Source organism: Betta splendens, chromosome 21 (assembly GCF_900634795.4).
Source record: "Betta splendens chromosome 21, fBetSpl5.4, whole genome shotgun sequence".
NCBI lineage: Eukaryota > Metazoa > Chordata > Actinopteri > Anabantiformes > Osphronemidae > Betta > Betta splendens.
This window is the reverse complement of record NC_040899.1, coordinates 15,640,917-15,657,130: the sequence shown is the minus strand read 5'-3', so window position 1 is coordinate 15,657,130 and position 16,214 is coordinate 15,640,917. Positions and strand designations below refer to the sequence as shown.

The window sequence follows — 16,214 nt, the reverse complement described above, 5'->3', positions numbered from 1 at the left end:
GCAAGTCATGTTAAAATGAATTGATTGTTTGCTTAATCTAAATACTTTTTTTAAAGCTGCTTAACTTTAACTTGCAATATGCATCGATATATTTTTATTTGTCGTTGAACTGATTCGTGTTTTTCGTGTATTGGACTCGAAGGCGGAAGTACGTGTCAGTAGACTATTTTGCCACGATTTAAGCTCACGTGACTCTGGGATCAGAGAGACAGACATGCGCAGTAATTGCTGACTTGGTCGTCAGGCGTGTGGATGTTGACAGATGACAAATAGCGCCTCTCTGTGGACAAAATGGGTGAAACCGATCAAATTTAGATAAACAGTCTTACTAAGTAACATATACGGCGTATAATTAGAGTACTTCGCGTGCGCATTTGCTAATATGACACTGTTAGCAGCAGCCGTCATGGTCAGCACAACAGCATTAGCCCGCTAACAGCATGGAGTGTCTGCGTCAAGAAAGAAAACCGCGGCCCATCTTCCCGAGTTACGCTCCATGCTAACCTTCCGAGCAGTGGGGGTGGGCTTCACTTTAATAGCTGTGGCCAAAGCAATGACTTCCGCAGCCGCGACCGCATCATGTGAGCCTCGGGGGCTGCGTGCAGCTTCCAGTCGGGATGCGGGCTCCGGGAGCGCACGGCAGAGGCTGCACAAACTGCTCGCGGTTCCCGGAAACGTGCCGAGCCGCGTCAACGACCTGCTGCTGCTGCGGCCCGAAACAGACGCCCAGAGCAGCGACACTGCGCCACCGAAGAAGTGCAGGAGCAGGCATGTCGTGTTCTTCCACGGGGATATCCAGGTGAGGGGGATCCAGACACACGATGATCGTCTGTCTCTTCACTCTGTGTGACAACGTGACGCACACTCCCCACGCTGTCTGTGGCAAACAGACACCTGCTGCAAAATCCCAGACAGACATAGAAACCTGCGTGATTGTCCTGTACATTCAGTCCAGTACTCATGCAAAGAGCTTCCCAGTTTGTGACTCAATGTGTGAAATTTATGCTAGTATTATTTATTTTATTAAAAAACTCAGTTACTTTAATGGGTGGTGGAATGAAGTGTCTTCCAGCTTTTGACTGGCTGCACACAGCCACATGTTGGTTTGTTGGTTCCACTGGGCTCTTTCTCAGGCCGCCTCCTCCTCCCTCCAGCATGTCAGCTGTATGTTGTGTAGTTATTGACATGGCAATGTTTAAACCTTTTTACAATGATCCGAAATGCTTTTGGATCATTGCTTTCATAATGAATCTCCTTCCAATCCAGAGTTTTTAATGTTGGACATGTTGCTCCTTATCTGTATGTGACGTTTCTCTCTGAGCAGTTCAGTGTTAATAACTTTAAACATTAGACACGATGTTCCTGTCCCCTACATTTGCAACAAGTAATTGTTGCAGCAGATTTTTTTCTAGTTTCACTGAAGAATTTAGTGCTCTCCTTATTTTAGTGCTTTTAGTGCATCAAGTCACTGTCTTCATCCTCCATTAGTAACCTGAGTGTTAATATTCTCACAGTGTGCCAGTGTTTCCCAGGAGACCATTGTATGTGCAGGATGCTGTCACACTGATGTTTCCATGTAAATAAAATGAATGAGGTCATTGTGCTCAGGACCACACACTCACAGTAAACTGGGAAGATGCTGCTGGTGGAACTAATCTGAAGTCCGTTGTGTTCCTCTAATGTGATGTTTGTGCAGAACTTCCAGGAGGAGATGTCCCTGCAGCCGGAGGGTGCCCAGTGGCTCTCCTGGAGCCTGGAGCAGGTGGCTGTCATCCTGGGCCGACGTTTCCCTGAGCGATACGTCTGGGTGGTCAGGGCTTCTCGCATGTATCTGCACAAGTTCAGCTGCTACCACAACTTCTTAGAGAGCAACATGTTCGGAGCACCAGAGCACTCGCCTGACTACGGGGCCTTTCACCATCTCAGGTAAGAGGCCACTGTTGCAGCTTTGATCGGGTACACAACAACATTGTCTGACTGCTTTGGCAGATTTGTGAAATCAAAGCATAGTAAATTGGTTAAATTAGTTCTAAACGTTATAAAAAATTGACAATAGACACAGAAAAGACAAACTGTGATTATGAACAGGCTGTGTAGGTTCAAATACTGTATAAAATTCTGTGTTGCTCTTTGGACTGAGTCTAACAGTGTTGTGATTTAGGGCCCTGCTGAGCCACGGCATGGAGCTGGCCAACGTGCCAAACCCCCTCCAGCCACAGGGAGGCTCCAACAGCATCCCCTCTGGGTTTTCATTGATTCTGGTTGGCTTCAGTAAGGGCTGTGTGGTGCTGAACCAGATGGTGCACGAGCTGGGCGGCGCCCGCGCTGACCCGCTGATGTCTCCTTTCATTAAATGCATTTCTGCCATGTACTGGTTGGACGGTGGACACCCAGGGGGCAGTGAAACCTGGGTCACAGACAAGCAGGTGCTCAAGGAGCTCGCTGCAAGTGGGCTAGAGATTCACACCCACGTGACCCCATACGAGGTGTGCGACCCAATGCGGGCCTGGGTAGGCCGCGAGCATGGGCACTTCATTGAAACCCTGGAGGAATTTGGTGCTTGTCCAATTAAGAAGCTGCACTTTGCGGATGAGCCCCCATCCATCGAGAACCACTTCAGGGTCATCCAGGAGTTTTGAGTTTGACTCTTAGTGGCAGTGTACAAATCCCACATGCATAAGAAACAACACAGAGCTCAAGGTTATGGAGATTTAAGAGCTTTGAGTGCAGAGCAGGTGGCACATACTGGTGTGGATACTGTACGTATTTTCTTATTACTAAATGCACTTAATGTGAGGTGGAGTGATTGAGTGGGAATAAGCAGGTGTGTAAATCACACCTCCAGGTTTTTTAACCCTTGTTGCTGCAAAGCTGTTTAGGGAAAAAGACTAATTCACGTCAAGTTTGATTTTGCTTACTTTCTGTGAAGTGCATTTGATTCAGCGTAAAGTTATGAATTAATTTTTGACAATATTTTAATCCAGGTTTGGTTGAAGCTGAGCAGAACCTGCACTTATAGACCGATGAATGAATGAATCTGAATTAGTCTCAGACTTCAGTTGGATGTCAGTAGTGATTCCTGATGTATTTTAACTGTGGATCCCTCAGAAAGCAGCTTTACCAAACCCTGAATGTACTATAACACTGAGATGGAGGTTTCACTTCACTCGCTTTAGTAAAATGCAGCAGCTAAGGTCTGAGTAAAACATCAGTTTTATTGACTACAGTAATTAATGGGTTTCATAAATGGAAAGCTAAGTTTTAAACATTTCAATTCTATCCAACCCACTCAGTGGATGCTACGCTATAATCCAGGTAATATGTAAACTATAAGCAGAGCAGGACTTGTGTGGAATGGCTAATTATTGCTTTTTGATGATTTGTTCTCAAAACATGTTATGGTTGTTCAAAATGTTTATTTAACTAATCAAACATATAGAGTACACACAGTATTAATACTGTGAAATAGACAAATGCTTCAAGATGTAGAGCACTACATTGGCAAACAGCTTAAAAAAAAGAGAATACAAATACATAATTTGTTACTGCAAATAAGAAGCTGTACTGTATGTTGTACTTGGTTGTTGGCAGCATGTGTTTCAGTCTGCAGGAGCCTTAGATAGAGCATCTTTGCTGAATGTAACTTCAGAGCATTCCATTAGTGTAACATATGCTGACTGTGTGCTGCACAACGCTGAACAAAGTTGCTAAAGAGCCGAGGCTCCTGCCTGCCCAGTGGCCGCAGTTTCATTATCGGGTCACCTACAGATCAGAGTGTGCATTTGTTTTGACTGATTAGAAGCAATGGGAGGTCGCATGCTGGCCAGCTAAAGCAGATGCATTAACTCCAACAAAAAACACACAAGTACTGTGATATTTCTAGAATCTTTAATGAACATTTTCAGTTTTGCTTTGTGGCGCCTGCAGTTCATCAGAAGACATTACACATTGGTTCTTGTAAATGTCTGACAGAATTAGAATGCTCATAAAAATATAAAATGCAAAATAAACAAACATCCATGTCTGAACCCTTTATTTGTGCTTGTGCTGGTCTGTAGTATCCTTCATTCTGGGTGAGCATACAGGAATGTTGGGAGGGCCTCCTGCTCACAAACACAGACACACCCAGGCCACCAATGATTAGCATTATACCACAATACAGTAGCTGTACAACACACCACGGCGCAGGTCACCATCACGTGACATAAATAATGGCAGTAAACACGTCGCCTTTGACTGACCTGCTGACATTCCTGTTGTGACTCCACTGTCAAACAAGTCCACCGTGTTTATACAGACCATGCTGAAACACTGCTTCACTCCACAAACCTCTATGAAATCAGACTCTATCCAGATTATTTAAAGACACTGTTACTTGATATTAGACAAAACAGTGTGAGGAGATTATTTATTCTCAGAGTAATGGAGTCATATTTAAACTCTTCTTTTTACAGCAGCAGTAGACCGGTTTCTACAGTTAACCCCACATGTCTATCAGCTTAGGTTAAATGGAAGGATGCCACTCTTGGGTTCCAGTTTTAAATGATGACAGCATACAGATGAGAGCATGACCGTGGCTGGAGACGCCCTTCTCCACCACACAAAGGCCGCTGTGCCAGCTGGGGGCGACTACTAACCAACAATGTTGTCTCATTCAGTCTGGCATCTCGCAACACAAAAGGAATGTCTCACTGGAGGTCAGGAGCACTCCAAGGTTTCCAGCAGTGTGAGACAGGTGAGAAGAAACCCCTCCCCCTCCATGAACAAAAGCAGGCAAACCCTGTGAGTCAACTTTAATCTGAAATCAGCTTTCCCACCATTTCAGTACCTAAAAACCTTCATAACCACATATCTTAACAATCAGTATCACAACTTAAAGAAACATCTGGACTGAGAAACACTCATGTCTCATACGCCGAACCAACCCATACAATCTATTTCATGTCTTGAACTGGTCCCAACTAGGCTTTACCTTCTCGTACCACCTCATTAATCTCTGCTTTCATCTTCCCCACTTACGCAGTCAAAGGTTACCTTTTATTACTCATTACACTACAAGCACAAGAGCATTGTTCTGTCAAACAACACCTTAATCAAAACTCTGACACATTAATTTTCCCCTAAGACATATGAGCAAACTACTTACATAAAATAGAAAGTATAATTATGGCACATAAATAATAATCAGCCTGTGAGAATACCAACAACAAAGAAGAGAGTGAGCAGCACGCCCTGAGATGAGCACAGGAGTCGCTCTCTTCAGGCAGCCTGGCTCAAGAGCACTGCAATAGCTTTGTGTGCTGAGAATGGAAAGTGGACTGGATGGCTTTGGTGAGAGACTGGGAGACACAGTGAACTCTCTCAAGGACAAAGAGAGGTTTTTTAAAATAGATCCAGTTGTGCTTATTAATTAGTTGTGCTTGTGAACTAAGTGCTAAAGTTTCTCTTCTGTCTGTCAAGAAAGAGGAACTGGGAGAGTTCAGTGTGGGTGCGGTGTCTGAACAGCAGCGTCCAGTTGAGTCGTTCATCTTTTGAGCTGTTACACAGTGTCCAACTTTAAATTGGAATCAGTATGACACCAAGTGCAGTGACGAGGGGCTACACAACTTAATAAAATTAGTTTTTCTAATCTAAAAAACAAAGCTAAAGTCTAAATCTATAGCACGCATGTAGTAAAGGAATGTTTGCTATAGTGGAAATAGCTTTGTGATGAAACCCAGACTCAGATCGCTGGATGGTTTTATACTGGGAGTACACTTCACACACTGCAGGTAGTAAGAGCAGCTATACCATGAACAGCAGCTTCAAGTTTGACCAATCAAAACAACAAACGTGATCTCAAAGGCCAGTCACAGAGCACAGAAGCAAAGTGTCCAACTGTCCTCGTGACTGTCATTATCACAGTTCCTCATTGTTGAGCTATCAATCTTTATATTACACAGTTCTGCTGAAGTATGAGTACAACTAAGCACTTGACTAAAGCTGGTGACAAGCCTTCACTTCCCTCCTTAAGGCAGAGCGCTGCTGACCTAGTTATGGTTCCTTGAGATAAATTTGAAACATACTAGAGAATTATTGCATAGATTTCCCTGGAAATCTGCCACCAGCCTTCACGGGTACAGCGACAGCTACACAGAGCACAACACACATTTGGAGAGTAAATTAAATACCTCAGGTTAAACGCTGCATTAGATGAAACTTTTTTGAACATTTACACGCTGTTTATCACCAAAGGATCAGTGACACACCTTAACTGTAATCTTTGGTTTGAGTGATCAATCTATATTATAAAAACTCAAGCACTGTTGAGTGGCGGCGAGTGGACAGCTTGCTTTAGTGGAGGCTTAAAAGAAGTTAAAATCTCAGAGGAAGAACCTCACACTTAAATTCTTCCCCCTTTTTTAGCACTTAACATTTTCAAACGTCGCCGTCTCCTGCAGCAGGCGCTTCCTCCTCAAAGCGGAACTTCTTTGCTTGTGAGTGCGGGGACTCAAGGAAGTTCTCCTTGTCTTCAGGGTCCTCCGGTGGGGCCGTCCACTTGGTGCCACAACTCCTCTCGCGGCCGGTGCGGGTGGGGACAAGGTCGGGAGTCAGGCAAATCTGTGGCTGCTGCCACAGCCAGGGGTGGCTCATGCACTCTGCAGCACTGGGCCGGTCCCTGAGATCGAAGCACAACGTGAATCACAGGCCACAGACCACAGAGACAATTTTGAACAGGTACTTGGTACTTGGAATAACTAACAAAATCCTCATCTTATTTCTGTGGAAAAAACTATGGTAGTTTCATTACGTTAAAATGTGCTCAGACCTGCTCTGTATGAATTCTTTATACACTGGAGGAACTTCAAAAATAAAACATTACATGTCGGGTGAGGTTCCACATTGACAAAACATCGTTCACCCTTTTGTTTACAGCCCCGCTGCAGCATTCCACTGTGATTCTGGTTAAAAATAATCCTTTGACTGGGAAACATCCATAAGCAAAGTTTAGACAAATGCTTCTTTGTTTGAAGAAGAAAAACAAATACCAAAGCATGTGCAACAGTTTTACAACATTGTCAAAGCCATTAATATAAATGTCTTAATCAGACAGTCTTAATCAGTATGTAGTTCACCCTGAACTGTGCAGTAGTGATGACATTTATGTCATGGAATTGGTGGCCACATGTAGAGTCAATACTCACTCTGGAGCTTTGACCAGCAGCTTCCGGATGAAGTCCACAGCAAGCTCCGACACCCTGGAGAAGTTCTCCCTGCTGTAGTCCACGTTGACCTGAGACACGTTCAGGTAGGTCTCTTGTTTGTCGTCTCCGGCAAATGGAGACTCACCTGTTACTAGCATGTAGGCTATGACGCCCACACTCCTAAGGGATGAACATGACAGACATTGATGGGAGATGTACTGGAGAATGTTATAATTTTCCTAGTTTGGGACACCACCTCAGTATAAATAACTATTAACTAATATTACTTTGCTAGTTTGTGGTTCTGAGGACACATTCTGCAAGATGATACCTACAAACTCTCTTACTGTCTATCTTTACTCACTACCAATTGTGTAATTCTATGAACTCACCATAGATCTGTGGCTGTTGTGATTGGCTCATAATTCAGGATCTCTGGAGCTGAGTAAGGAAAAAGGAAAAAATACCAGTGGTAATTCAGTCCTCTAATTTCCTCAATCATTCCACATTCCCTTTAACAGCAGTTTAAAACAACCAACGAAATCTCAAAGGTCTTGGAGTAGAAAATTTTACATTGTGAAGAAGACAAATCTGTCAGAGGGTTAGAACAACGGTAAAGCATGGTTCCATGTTTAATTTCATTCATTTCTCAGTAACCCTTTCTCTGGCACATTTCTTTAAGCATAAACAATATGATCTTTGATCTGATACAAATTTAGTGTCTACACTTGTCTGGTGTCTTTTTGATGAACGTCAGCTTACCCACATACTCAGGTGTTCCAAGAATCTCTCTGAGTTCTCCGACTGCACCCAGTCTACGTGCCAGCCCAAAGTCTACAATCTTGATGTCTCCTGGAGGAGACAAGCTGGTCAGGAGGATATTCTGCGGCTAGAAAGCAAGCAAAGAGGAAATACAGAGTAAACATGACCTGAAAAACAGAAGTGGTGGAGTAATAATACGAACAAAAACAACACTGCAAAAATCCTAACTAAAAAAGAGGCGATGAATGAATCTGTGAAAAAGAGCAATAATAAAACTACACTACACAACGTTCATTTACCTAGACCACAGCATGAATCATCAGCCATTGTGTGTTCTTACCTTAAGGTCTAAATGAACCAGATTGCTCTGGTGGAGGTAGTGGACTCCTTCTAGCATTTGCCTGATCAGACGGGTGATCTGAGCCTCTGGTAGCAGCTCGTCAGATGCACAGTGGTCAAATATCTCTCCACCTGCAGCACTGGGCACAGACGGAAACACACCATCAACACACAGATGTACACCCAGTCTGGTCGACGGCCAGTGGCCAGGTATTATGAATGTGGTGGAACAAAGACAAATGAAATAGAAAAGTACAAACAGAAGCCATTTTTTGACTCACTGACATACTCAGTGGGTTTCATCAACATTCAACATTATAGTTAACTATATTTAGCCTCTTATTTAAGCTGCGTTTCACATCAACACATTGCAAGTTGTTTACACTGCCCTCCCTGTCAGAAATAGATGATGACTACAACCAGCAGTTTAAGCCAACCCCTGTTTTGTTATCTGACATCTAGTTTCTGTTTTTATTTTATGGAGAAAAAAGGTGCGGGGTAGCCCTGACAAGGAAGCATAGTTCATCAGAACATTTACGCTACTAGAGTGTGACCCTGTGTTCCATAAAAATTACCTGTAGAGTAACTTGGTATTATGATGTTTTTCTAGGGTGTAAAGTCAGGCAGAATCAGATGGATAAGGACAGTAAAAGTAAGTGTAGCTGCTGTTGTGGACTCACTATTCCAGCACCAAGACGATGTCGTGATCCGTCTCGTAGGCAGCATGCAGGTTGACCACTCGGGCGTTGTTGCGGGCCACCTCCAGGACAGCCATCTCGTGAATGACATCAGCCCGGCAGTCCCGGCCTCTTCTCCTTTTCCGCAGAAACTTTGCCGCAAAAACCTTTCCCGTGGCCTTCTCCACACAGCGCTTGACAACTGCAAACTTGCCCCTAAGAGGGACAAAGTGGCAGCGCATGAATCAGACAAAAAGCAGCGTATGTTTCAGGACATTCTCAAATAAAACAACCAACAAACACACAATTTAAAGTACTGTGCATCAAACTTCCCTTACAGTAAGTCAGAGTCCAGTTGATCAAATTTAAATGTATTTACTTTATTTTTAGTTTTAATGTATTGAGTGCTGTAGGTGCCGGCTAACAGGATATCAAAAAATGCCTTCGGGAAATTATCCCGAGAATAAATCGTAAATATGCAATTTGTGGAAACACTTCAAAATGAGGCCTTCTAATTACTGCAACAAAAGGAAACTGATCCAAAAATAACAGCTACCGGGCTCCCAGGAGAAATGATCTTGAAGGACTTCTCATAAAGAATGGAACAATTGGTTCTGATAAGGTTCTGCTTACTGTGCACCACCTCTCACTGTTAACACCCACCTTTAGCATTTGAAACACAATATGTTGTTCACAAATCTCAACCTTGATGTTTTTTTAAATTGTTATTAAAACAATAGTGGCACTTTCGCCACACAGCAGATTTTAGATTATGCTTCCCCAAAGTTTGCTGGTGTGAGTGTGAGACCACGCATTTGTCTGCGCCTACATGTGGCCCTGTACAGATCTGTCCAGGTGAAGCTGCCTCTTGCCGGGATGACAGCTGGGATCGGCTCCAGTATGACTATGACCTTATGAAGGCTGAGCGGTGGAAAATGAGTGAGTATGAGTATACTGAACACTCATTATTAGTAGTAGTGGCATTATCACAAATATTTTGTAATAGTAATTACTTGGTATTATTACCATTATGGTATTATTATTAGTGAGTGGTCAGGAAACATAATTATCATAGTCCACTGTCCATGTCTTTTCATGCTTGGTAAGATTTTGTCAAGAGGTTCTCATGAACTTTTTTAACATCTAACACAATGTATGAAAACCCCGATCACATCATTAGGTAGAGTGGATTCAGAATACACCACACATGCTATGAAAATGTCTTTCTGCCCTGCTGATGAATTTTAGTTTACATCCAACCACATTAGACCACTAGATGTTATGCTAAGCAGGATTCATGTTACTCATATTCAGGATACTGTACGTAGTGCACAGTGACAGCTGTTTTAAGTAATACAGCATGTTGTCCCATTGCTTCAAATGATCAGAAATCATTCAAAGGTCTGATGTAATAATCTGAGGTAAGAAAAGTTTGCCCAACGTTACTGCTCTTATCATGTTCTAGAATATGCACCTTGGAACTTCTTGTTTTGACGATCAACATAAAAATAGGTGAAGTGGCCAGAGCCAGTTCTGCTTTTTAAAGTCTGCTTTGTACATGTCTTGTTTCCTTCCTCCTGTTTTGAAAACAGTATCACACCTCAGTGTTAGCACACTGCCTCAGACACACCTCAAAAGACATTCAGATGTGATCATCAGCTATGTGGTTGCCATGGCTCAAACGCATGACAGCCTGCTGTACTGCACGGAGGTCAGGCTCCTGTGTTTACTGTGGTTACGGCTTACAGTCCAGAGTCCGAAGCAGAGCGTCAGTGAGCCGAGACTCCTAATGTGTTCACACATTTAGAAATGAAGTGTACCACAAACTAATAAACAAAAGTGCGCACACTTTGCACAATTGGTGATTCATGCTTCCTTTCACAATTTCTGATGCCCATGTTTAATATGTGCCAATAATTCACTTCTTCACAATCCAATAATCTGTTGCTGTTAATCTTGATGGCACCTACATTAGTCTGTAGCAAAGTTTAGAAACAAAGCTTCAGTTTGCTTCATATGTAAAAATACATTAAGTAATCTCATCTCTCCAGTCAGCGGCGTCTGTACATGTCTCATCCTGGTTGTTGTACTTGCCAGCACTAATAGTTGCTTTTGTGATCCTCTTCAACACCGTAGCAACAGAGAATAAGAGTCACTTGTATCTGCTGAACATTCAGTCAATGGAATGAGTGAAGCGACTGAAACGGGGACGTCGCCACACATCGCTTGTTTTGTACGTAAAAGTCAAAATAGCGGAATGCCTCACGCCGCTGGTGCCTTAAAAAGCTACGTATTTACACATTGGAAGTGGAAACGTGTGCACACTGAGAACACAGTTGCCAACGTTAAGCTCCACTACACTTCAGTAAATGTGGTTCTAGTGAGAACCCTCGGCGTAGTGAACGTACTGTAGAACCTCGCTGCGGTGCTAGTGGCCTCACCTGCCCAGTTCTCCGGTGGTTTCGTACACGCTGTCCATCGGCTCCGTGCTCACCGGGGTCTGGATTTCCCCCAGCAGCCCAGCGGAGAGTCCGCTGCGACTGTCCAGCCGTCTCCGGGCCATCTTCCTCCCCCTTCGATAACAGTGCTTTGCCGACTACACAACTGGATATCGCGCTATGTGCTAAGAAACGGAGAGTTGGCGCATAAAAGCAGCAGACGCCTCGCTAACACCGCCGCTCCCGCGTCTCTCACATATCAATGAGAAGTCAGAGAAGCCGGTAACCGAGCGGCTCCGTCACCGACTCCGGTTAGCTCAACTGCCGCTAAGTTAGCTCGACGCTCACTGGTTCAAAAGTGAGTTCAAACAGATTTCCCTACGCGACCGCATCAAAGTTAGAGCAGCGAGTCAGTTCCAGTAGGAAATGCCGCCGAACACCACAACTGAACAGCGTAGAGGCGACGTAAATCTGGACAGTTTTCGGTCATTTTCACATCCTTCTGTTTGACACTTTGTGGACGCGTCACAAATACACGCATGCGCACTATGGTTCTGTTTCAAAAAGCCGTGGCCTCTATAGTCAAATGGGCCGCCGTGCGCGTTTCCGTGTTCAAAGCAGCGTCACTGTAGTTTAAGTGCCGGATTCACACAATGATTACGGTAACAGTGTTGCGATCGCAGATATACTGCCCGATGTAACGTTTACGATAGGACAGAAGCTACTGTGTATGTTTAGAACATTCACTAATGGAATATATAAAACGCTATTAACGTCTTTTCAAAACTTGGCTTTGAAAAAAACCTGTTTCTCAAATTAGTAGATTACCATTACTTCATAGTACCACTTAGTACTTCATAGACTACTACTGTACCACAGACTACAGCAACTCAATTTACCGTATATCTTTGGACATCAACGAGTTTTCCATCATTTCTGCCCTGTCGAGAGATAATAAAAGACAAAGGCCTAAAGACAATAACAATATGTATTTCCTCGTAAAACCGTTTTGTATGAACTATTAATATAGTATTGTATATCTTATTATTTACAAGTTAAAATAGATAAAGCACTTATAAACCACAAGCAAGAATCATGTGTCATTCATCAAAATTTACCATTTGTTCTCTTTTATTACAATCATTGGGTGAAATGAGACACACGTACAGGAGCTTTGCATAGAGTGGATTTCTGAAAACTGGAGCTGGGTTTTGTCTGAAATGTGCTGGAAAGAAGACAGGTGACACTGTCTTCCTTTGGATGTGAAGTAGGTAATCAGTCTTATGTGTCTTTTGCTGCAGAATAGCTTTGGAAATGACAAACCGACCTAGTGATGCATATCCTGTAGTGAAGCAGTGTTGTTCATGCCACAAACATGAGGTGATGCTCTGTGAGGATCTGGACGGCCCCAGACGTGGGATGTGTCTGTGAAATACAAAGCAGGCCTAATGGTTGACTCTGCAAGCCCCAAACCTTTGGTACATTCGGTGCAAAATATATATTTATACACACAACAGGACAGACATACATATAGAGTTATATACAAAGAGACAAACAAGACTGCACACATGATACACGAACATGTGCTCTCACGTTTCACAAAATCAAAACAGCCCTATCAAGTCATCACCAGTTCATGAGCAATGAAACTGAACCATCAACCTATAGGCAGACGCACACGTGTGAAAGGAACATTTTGAAACATGCTGCCAAGACACTCACCATTACACTGTCAGAGAGAAACAAACTATTGCATTTACACAGTGTCCATTCCCAGAGCTAAAACCTCTCTGTGACTAAAGCAGGTGTGTAACACCTTGTTCCAATGGTCATGAACACTTAAGGGTATGACAGTGGCAGGTAAGCACATGCCTCCATGAGCGCTACAGCCAAAGTGACAAAACTGAACCAGGTCCCTCGCCCATTTTCTGAACGGACAGCAATAATCTCATGCAAAAAAAGCTAGTAAGGACAGTGTGTTGCACTATTTCAGCATGCAATATCGAGCTATAACACAACACCACCTAGGGGGTTCAGCCCTGGCGCAGCTCACAGAGCTGACCAAGAAGGTCCTGCATGCAGTATTTGGCTGGGGGAGGAGAGGGGATGGGGTACGAAGGTCTGCCTCCATACCTGGCATCACGTGTGGGGGCTCTCTAGCGCTATTCCAGCCCCGTGGTCTACCTCCAAGAGGACTTTGTACAATAGATGTCATATTGCATGCACCCCATAGAACATGGGTATGCTTGTTTTTGTGTGTTTTTGTGTGTGGGAGGAAGGAGTGCGTGGGAGACAGAGTCACAGTTAGAAAGGACCTGTCCTCAGGCTTTAGATTGTGCAGTTAAGAGTTACAGAATGTTCTATCACATGCTTTCAAGACAACACTATTGTCTGACTAAAGGTTCTAAAGTAGAGAATCCATCCAGGATAATGTTTATCCCGGCGAGATCATAATCACAATTTATCAGGTTCTTCAGCAAAAAGTTGAACCGTAACAAAGGACCACAAAACAAATTTCAAGAACTACTTTGTTTGCAAGTCAACGATTGATGGTAAAACCAGAGAGCAAATACTCTATAATATAAAAGCAGAATCTGAGTTCTCTTAGCTTAGGACTCAAAAAAAAAGAAAACAACAAAGATGCATGGGACTCTGGGGTCCAATTCAATCCAGTACAACAACTCTGCCATCACCTCTACTGTTGTAACCTTATAATTCCTCAGTTGAAGCTGTCAGAAAGGTGATGAAATGTTTGTTACTCAGGTCACAGTGAGTGAGATGGGGATGGTTCCAATGCTTTGTCCGCCATGTTTAAAGAAGGGGAGGAAAAATTCAAACCGCTTACTCAGGGAGCAGAATTCTTGGCAGAGTTGGTGTATCGGCCTGATTCAAACTGTACCCAGTGAAGTGGCCAGTGACTTTCTGCACAGTATTATCCCGGGTTCTGACAACAGATGGAAGAGTTGCTTGACTTGCAGACTCTGTAGTGTTTGAAACGTGCTTTGTGCCCTTTCAAACGTTTACTCGTTCCTTTGAAGCGGTGACACAGCAGCCTTAACGGAGCCTTACAGCTTTAAACCACAGCTCTCACAGTTGCATCATCTTGTGAGACACACGGATGTGATCTCAATTTTACATGGTAAGAAAAATACATAAATTCCTGCATCCATCATGAAATGTCATTTCATGGTCAGGAAAACCCAGGAGGCACTAAAACATGGCACCACTTCCCCTGACACACCAACGAGTCCTTATTCCAGCAACTATACATTAGACTTCCTTCAGCGTTCAACTTTAACTTTAGTTTGTTTCCTCTTCGGCCTGTGAGGTCTTTCACTGGGGCTGAACAAAACTGCTTGAGGTTCATACATTCAGTCACCGACTAAGTACATTCATCACTCTCACTGGGTGGGAGGCGTTTACATCAGTGACCCTGCGTGTCACACCGATGAGCGGCGTCATCTGTCTATGTGCATCTAGAGCTTATGACGAATGTAAGGACCAATACAGGGTTTCTGTCAGTGAACTAGACTGGAGCGTAACAAAGTGCCATGAACTGGACAGCGTTTGTGTGAATGTGGTACTAGGTGTCAAGGTTGCTTATGTCACATGCGTCTCTAGCTTTTCTCCTGTCAGAGAGCAGATGTTGTATTATTGAAGCTAACAGTCCTGACTACAACCTGCTGTCGTTATTACAGTGGCTCAGTGGCCGTGAATGTGTTACTGATTTACGGTCTGGCTCATTCATTGAAAATAAATGCGTAAACCAATGGGTCTCCCACCTTCAGACTGAAGTAGACGACCAACCAAAAGTCCTTTTAGGCTGATAAGCTGTCTGGGGTGGAGGGGGGTTTGACTGGTCATTAAAAAGGGCCCGTGGTTGTGAGTTTTGTGCAGAGGTTCTTGCTGTGTCTGTGTGTGTGTGTTACAGTTTCTAATGCTGCAGCCCCAGTGTGGAAAGGACACAGTTTGGAGGTCCAGAGAAGGAGAAGAAGAAGGGAGCAGCTGTCTCTGAGGAGCGGGGAGGAGGAGGTGCACAAGAAATCCAGTAACCAAGGCCATTAACTGAGGAGATAAAGCACGCATGTGGCTCAACGAGTAAAGCTTACTGTGAAAACAAGTGTGTACTATACACGCGTTCAAACCATCTTCTGCCTCTCAGACAGTTCTCTTCACCCACAGAGGCAGAGGAACAACACAGAACGTTAGCCTCGGGCGCTTAGTTGCCATTTGAGGAGACTGTTTTCAGTTTCAGTATCATTCCAGTGGAGAAAAGTGAAAAAGATTTCCAGATGTCTCTGTTCTGAGTTACATGTGGTGCCAGCTTGTTCTGAGGTCACTCCAAACCAAACGTGCTGGTTTCCTCCACGGCCGTGACCAGCTTCTCGTAGAGCATGGAGAAGGAGGGGTAGGGAGGGAGGTCCAGGCGGTTAAAACAAGTGTGAGCCCTGTGGAGACACGCACAGAAACACTGTGAGACGGATCCCTCTGGTGCCACCACCTCCACTACTGCATTCACTACCAAGCTAAGAGGAAACAGAACAACAGAGTCAAACATTTAGGGACATTAAACAAACATAAATGAAAATTTTTCACACAGGTGTATGTGGAGTGTTAACAAACTGAACTCATTTAGGTCAGTCTCATGAAACACACCCATTACACACATCACTCACAAAGGACTGTTTTAGCAATAGGAAGTTGGCTGAACGGACCCAACATGCAGCACGGTGGCACCATCAAAGGAAACCAGGGAGCGACGTGGAAGGAGGTGACTGAAATACTTCAGCCTGGGAAACAAATCTGGGACTTCA

General features: G+C 43.8%; 3 protein-coding genes and 1 long non-coding RNA gene across 6 annotated transcripts in view; 2 read left to right on the top strand and 2 right to left on the bottom strand.

Annotated features, from left to right (window-relative positions):
• Nucleotides 1–496: 496 nt before the first annotated feature.
• On the top strand, nt 497–4,035 carry c21h2orf69 (chromosome 21 C2orf69 homolog). The gene is made up of 3 exons (XM_029136887.3): nt 497–799; nt 1,697–1,926; nt 2,162–4,035. Exons 1-3 carry the CDS (start codon nt 497–499, stop codon nt 2,637–2,639), a joined length of 1,011 nt encoding a protein of 336 aa, XP_028992720.1. The 3' UTR covers nt 2,640–4,035.
• On the bottom strand, nt 3,870–11,952 carry stk17b (serine/threonine kinase 17b (apoptosis-inducing)). Its single transcript, XM_029136886.3, has 7 exons — nt 11,404–11,952; nt 8,966–9,178; nt 8,287–8,425; nt 7,947–8,073; nt 7,577–7,625; nt 7,185–7,364; nt 3,870–6,658 (listed from the first exon to the last, which is right to left on the bottom strand). The coding sequence occupies exons 1-7, from the start codon at nt 11,523–11,525 to the stop codon at nt 6,418–6,420; spliced, it is 1,071 nt and encodes a 356-aa protein (XP_028992719.1). The 5' UTR covers nt 11,526–11,952; the 3' UTR covers nt 3,870–6,417.
• LOC121201897 (uncharacterized) lies at nt 9,174–14,039 on the top strand. The gene is made up of 2 exons (XR_005897085.2): nt 9,174–9,901; nt 10,555–14,039. It is a non-coding gene; the product is annotated as an uncharacterized LOC121201897 (long non-coding RNA).
• hecw2a (HECT, C2 and WW domain containing E3 ubiquitin protein ligase 2a) overlaps nt 12,514–16,214 on the bottom strand; it is a 20,463-nt gene continuing 16,762 nt past the window's right edge. For all 3 annotated transcript variants that reach the window (XM_029136874.3, XM_029136872.3, XM_029136873.3), the window contains one exon: nt 12,514–15,848. In XM_029136874.3, the coding sequence (XP_028992707.1) occupies nt 15,737–15,848 (112 nt within the window). In that variant the 3' untranslated portion in view covers nt 12,514–15,736. The remainder of the gene's footprint in view (nt 15,849–16,214) is intronic.

What these genes read in the sequence shown, in the direction of transcription:
- c21h2orf69 (XM_029136887.3), top strand. Translation starts at nt 497, where the DNA reads ATGCTAACCTTCCGAGCAGTGGGGGTGGGCTTCACTTTAATAGCTGTG. An exon ending in TCTTCCACGGGGATATCCAG is followed by an intron (nt 800 to 1,696) that starts GTGAGGGGGATC and finishes ATGTTTGTGCAG; the next exon opens with AACTTCCAGGAGGAGATGTC. An exon ending in GGGGCCTTTCACCATCTCAG is followed by an intron (nt 1,927 to 2,161) that starts GTAAGAGGCCAC and finishes GTTGTGATTTAG; the next exon opens with GGCCCTGCTGAGCCACGGCA.
- stk17b (XM_029136886.3), bottom strand. Translation starts at nt 11,525, where the DNA reads ATGGCCCGGAGACGGCTGGACAGTCGCAGCGGACTCTCCGCTGGGCTG. An exon ending in ACCACCGGAGAACTGGGCAG is followed by an intron (nt 9,179 to 11,403) that starts GTGAGGCCACTA and finishes TGTCCCTCTTAG; the next exon opens with GGGCAAGTTTGCAGTTGTCA. An exon ending in CTGCTGGTCAAAGCTCCAGA is followed by an intron (nt 6,659 to 7,184) that starts GTGAGTATTGAC and finishes CTTCGATCTCAG; the next exon opens with GGACCGGCCCAGTGCTGCAG.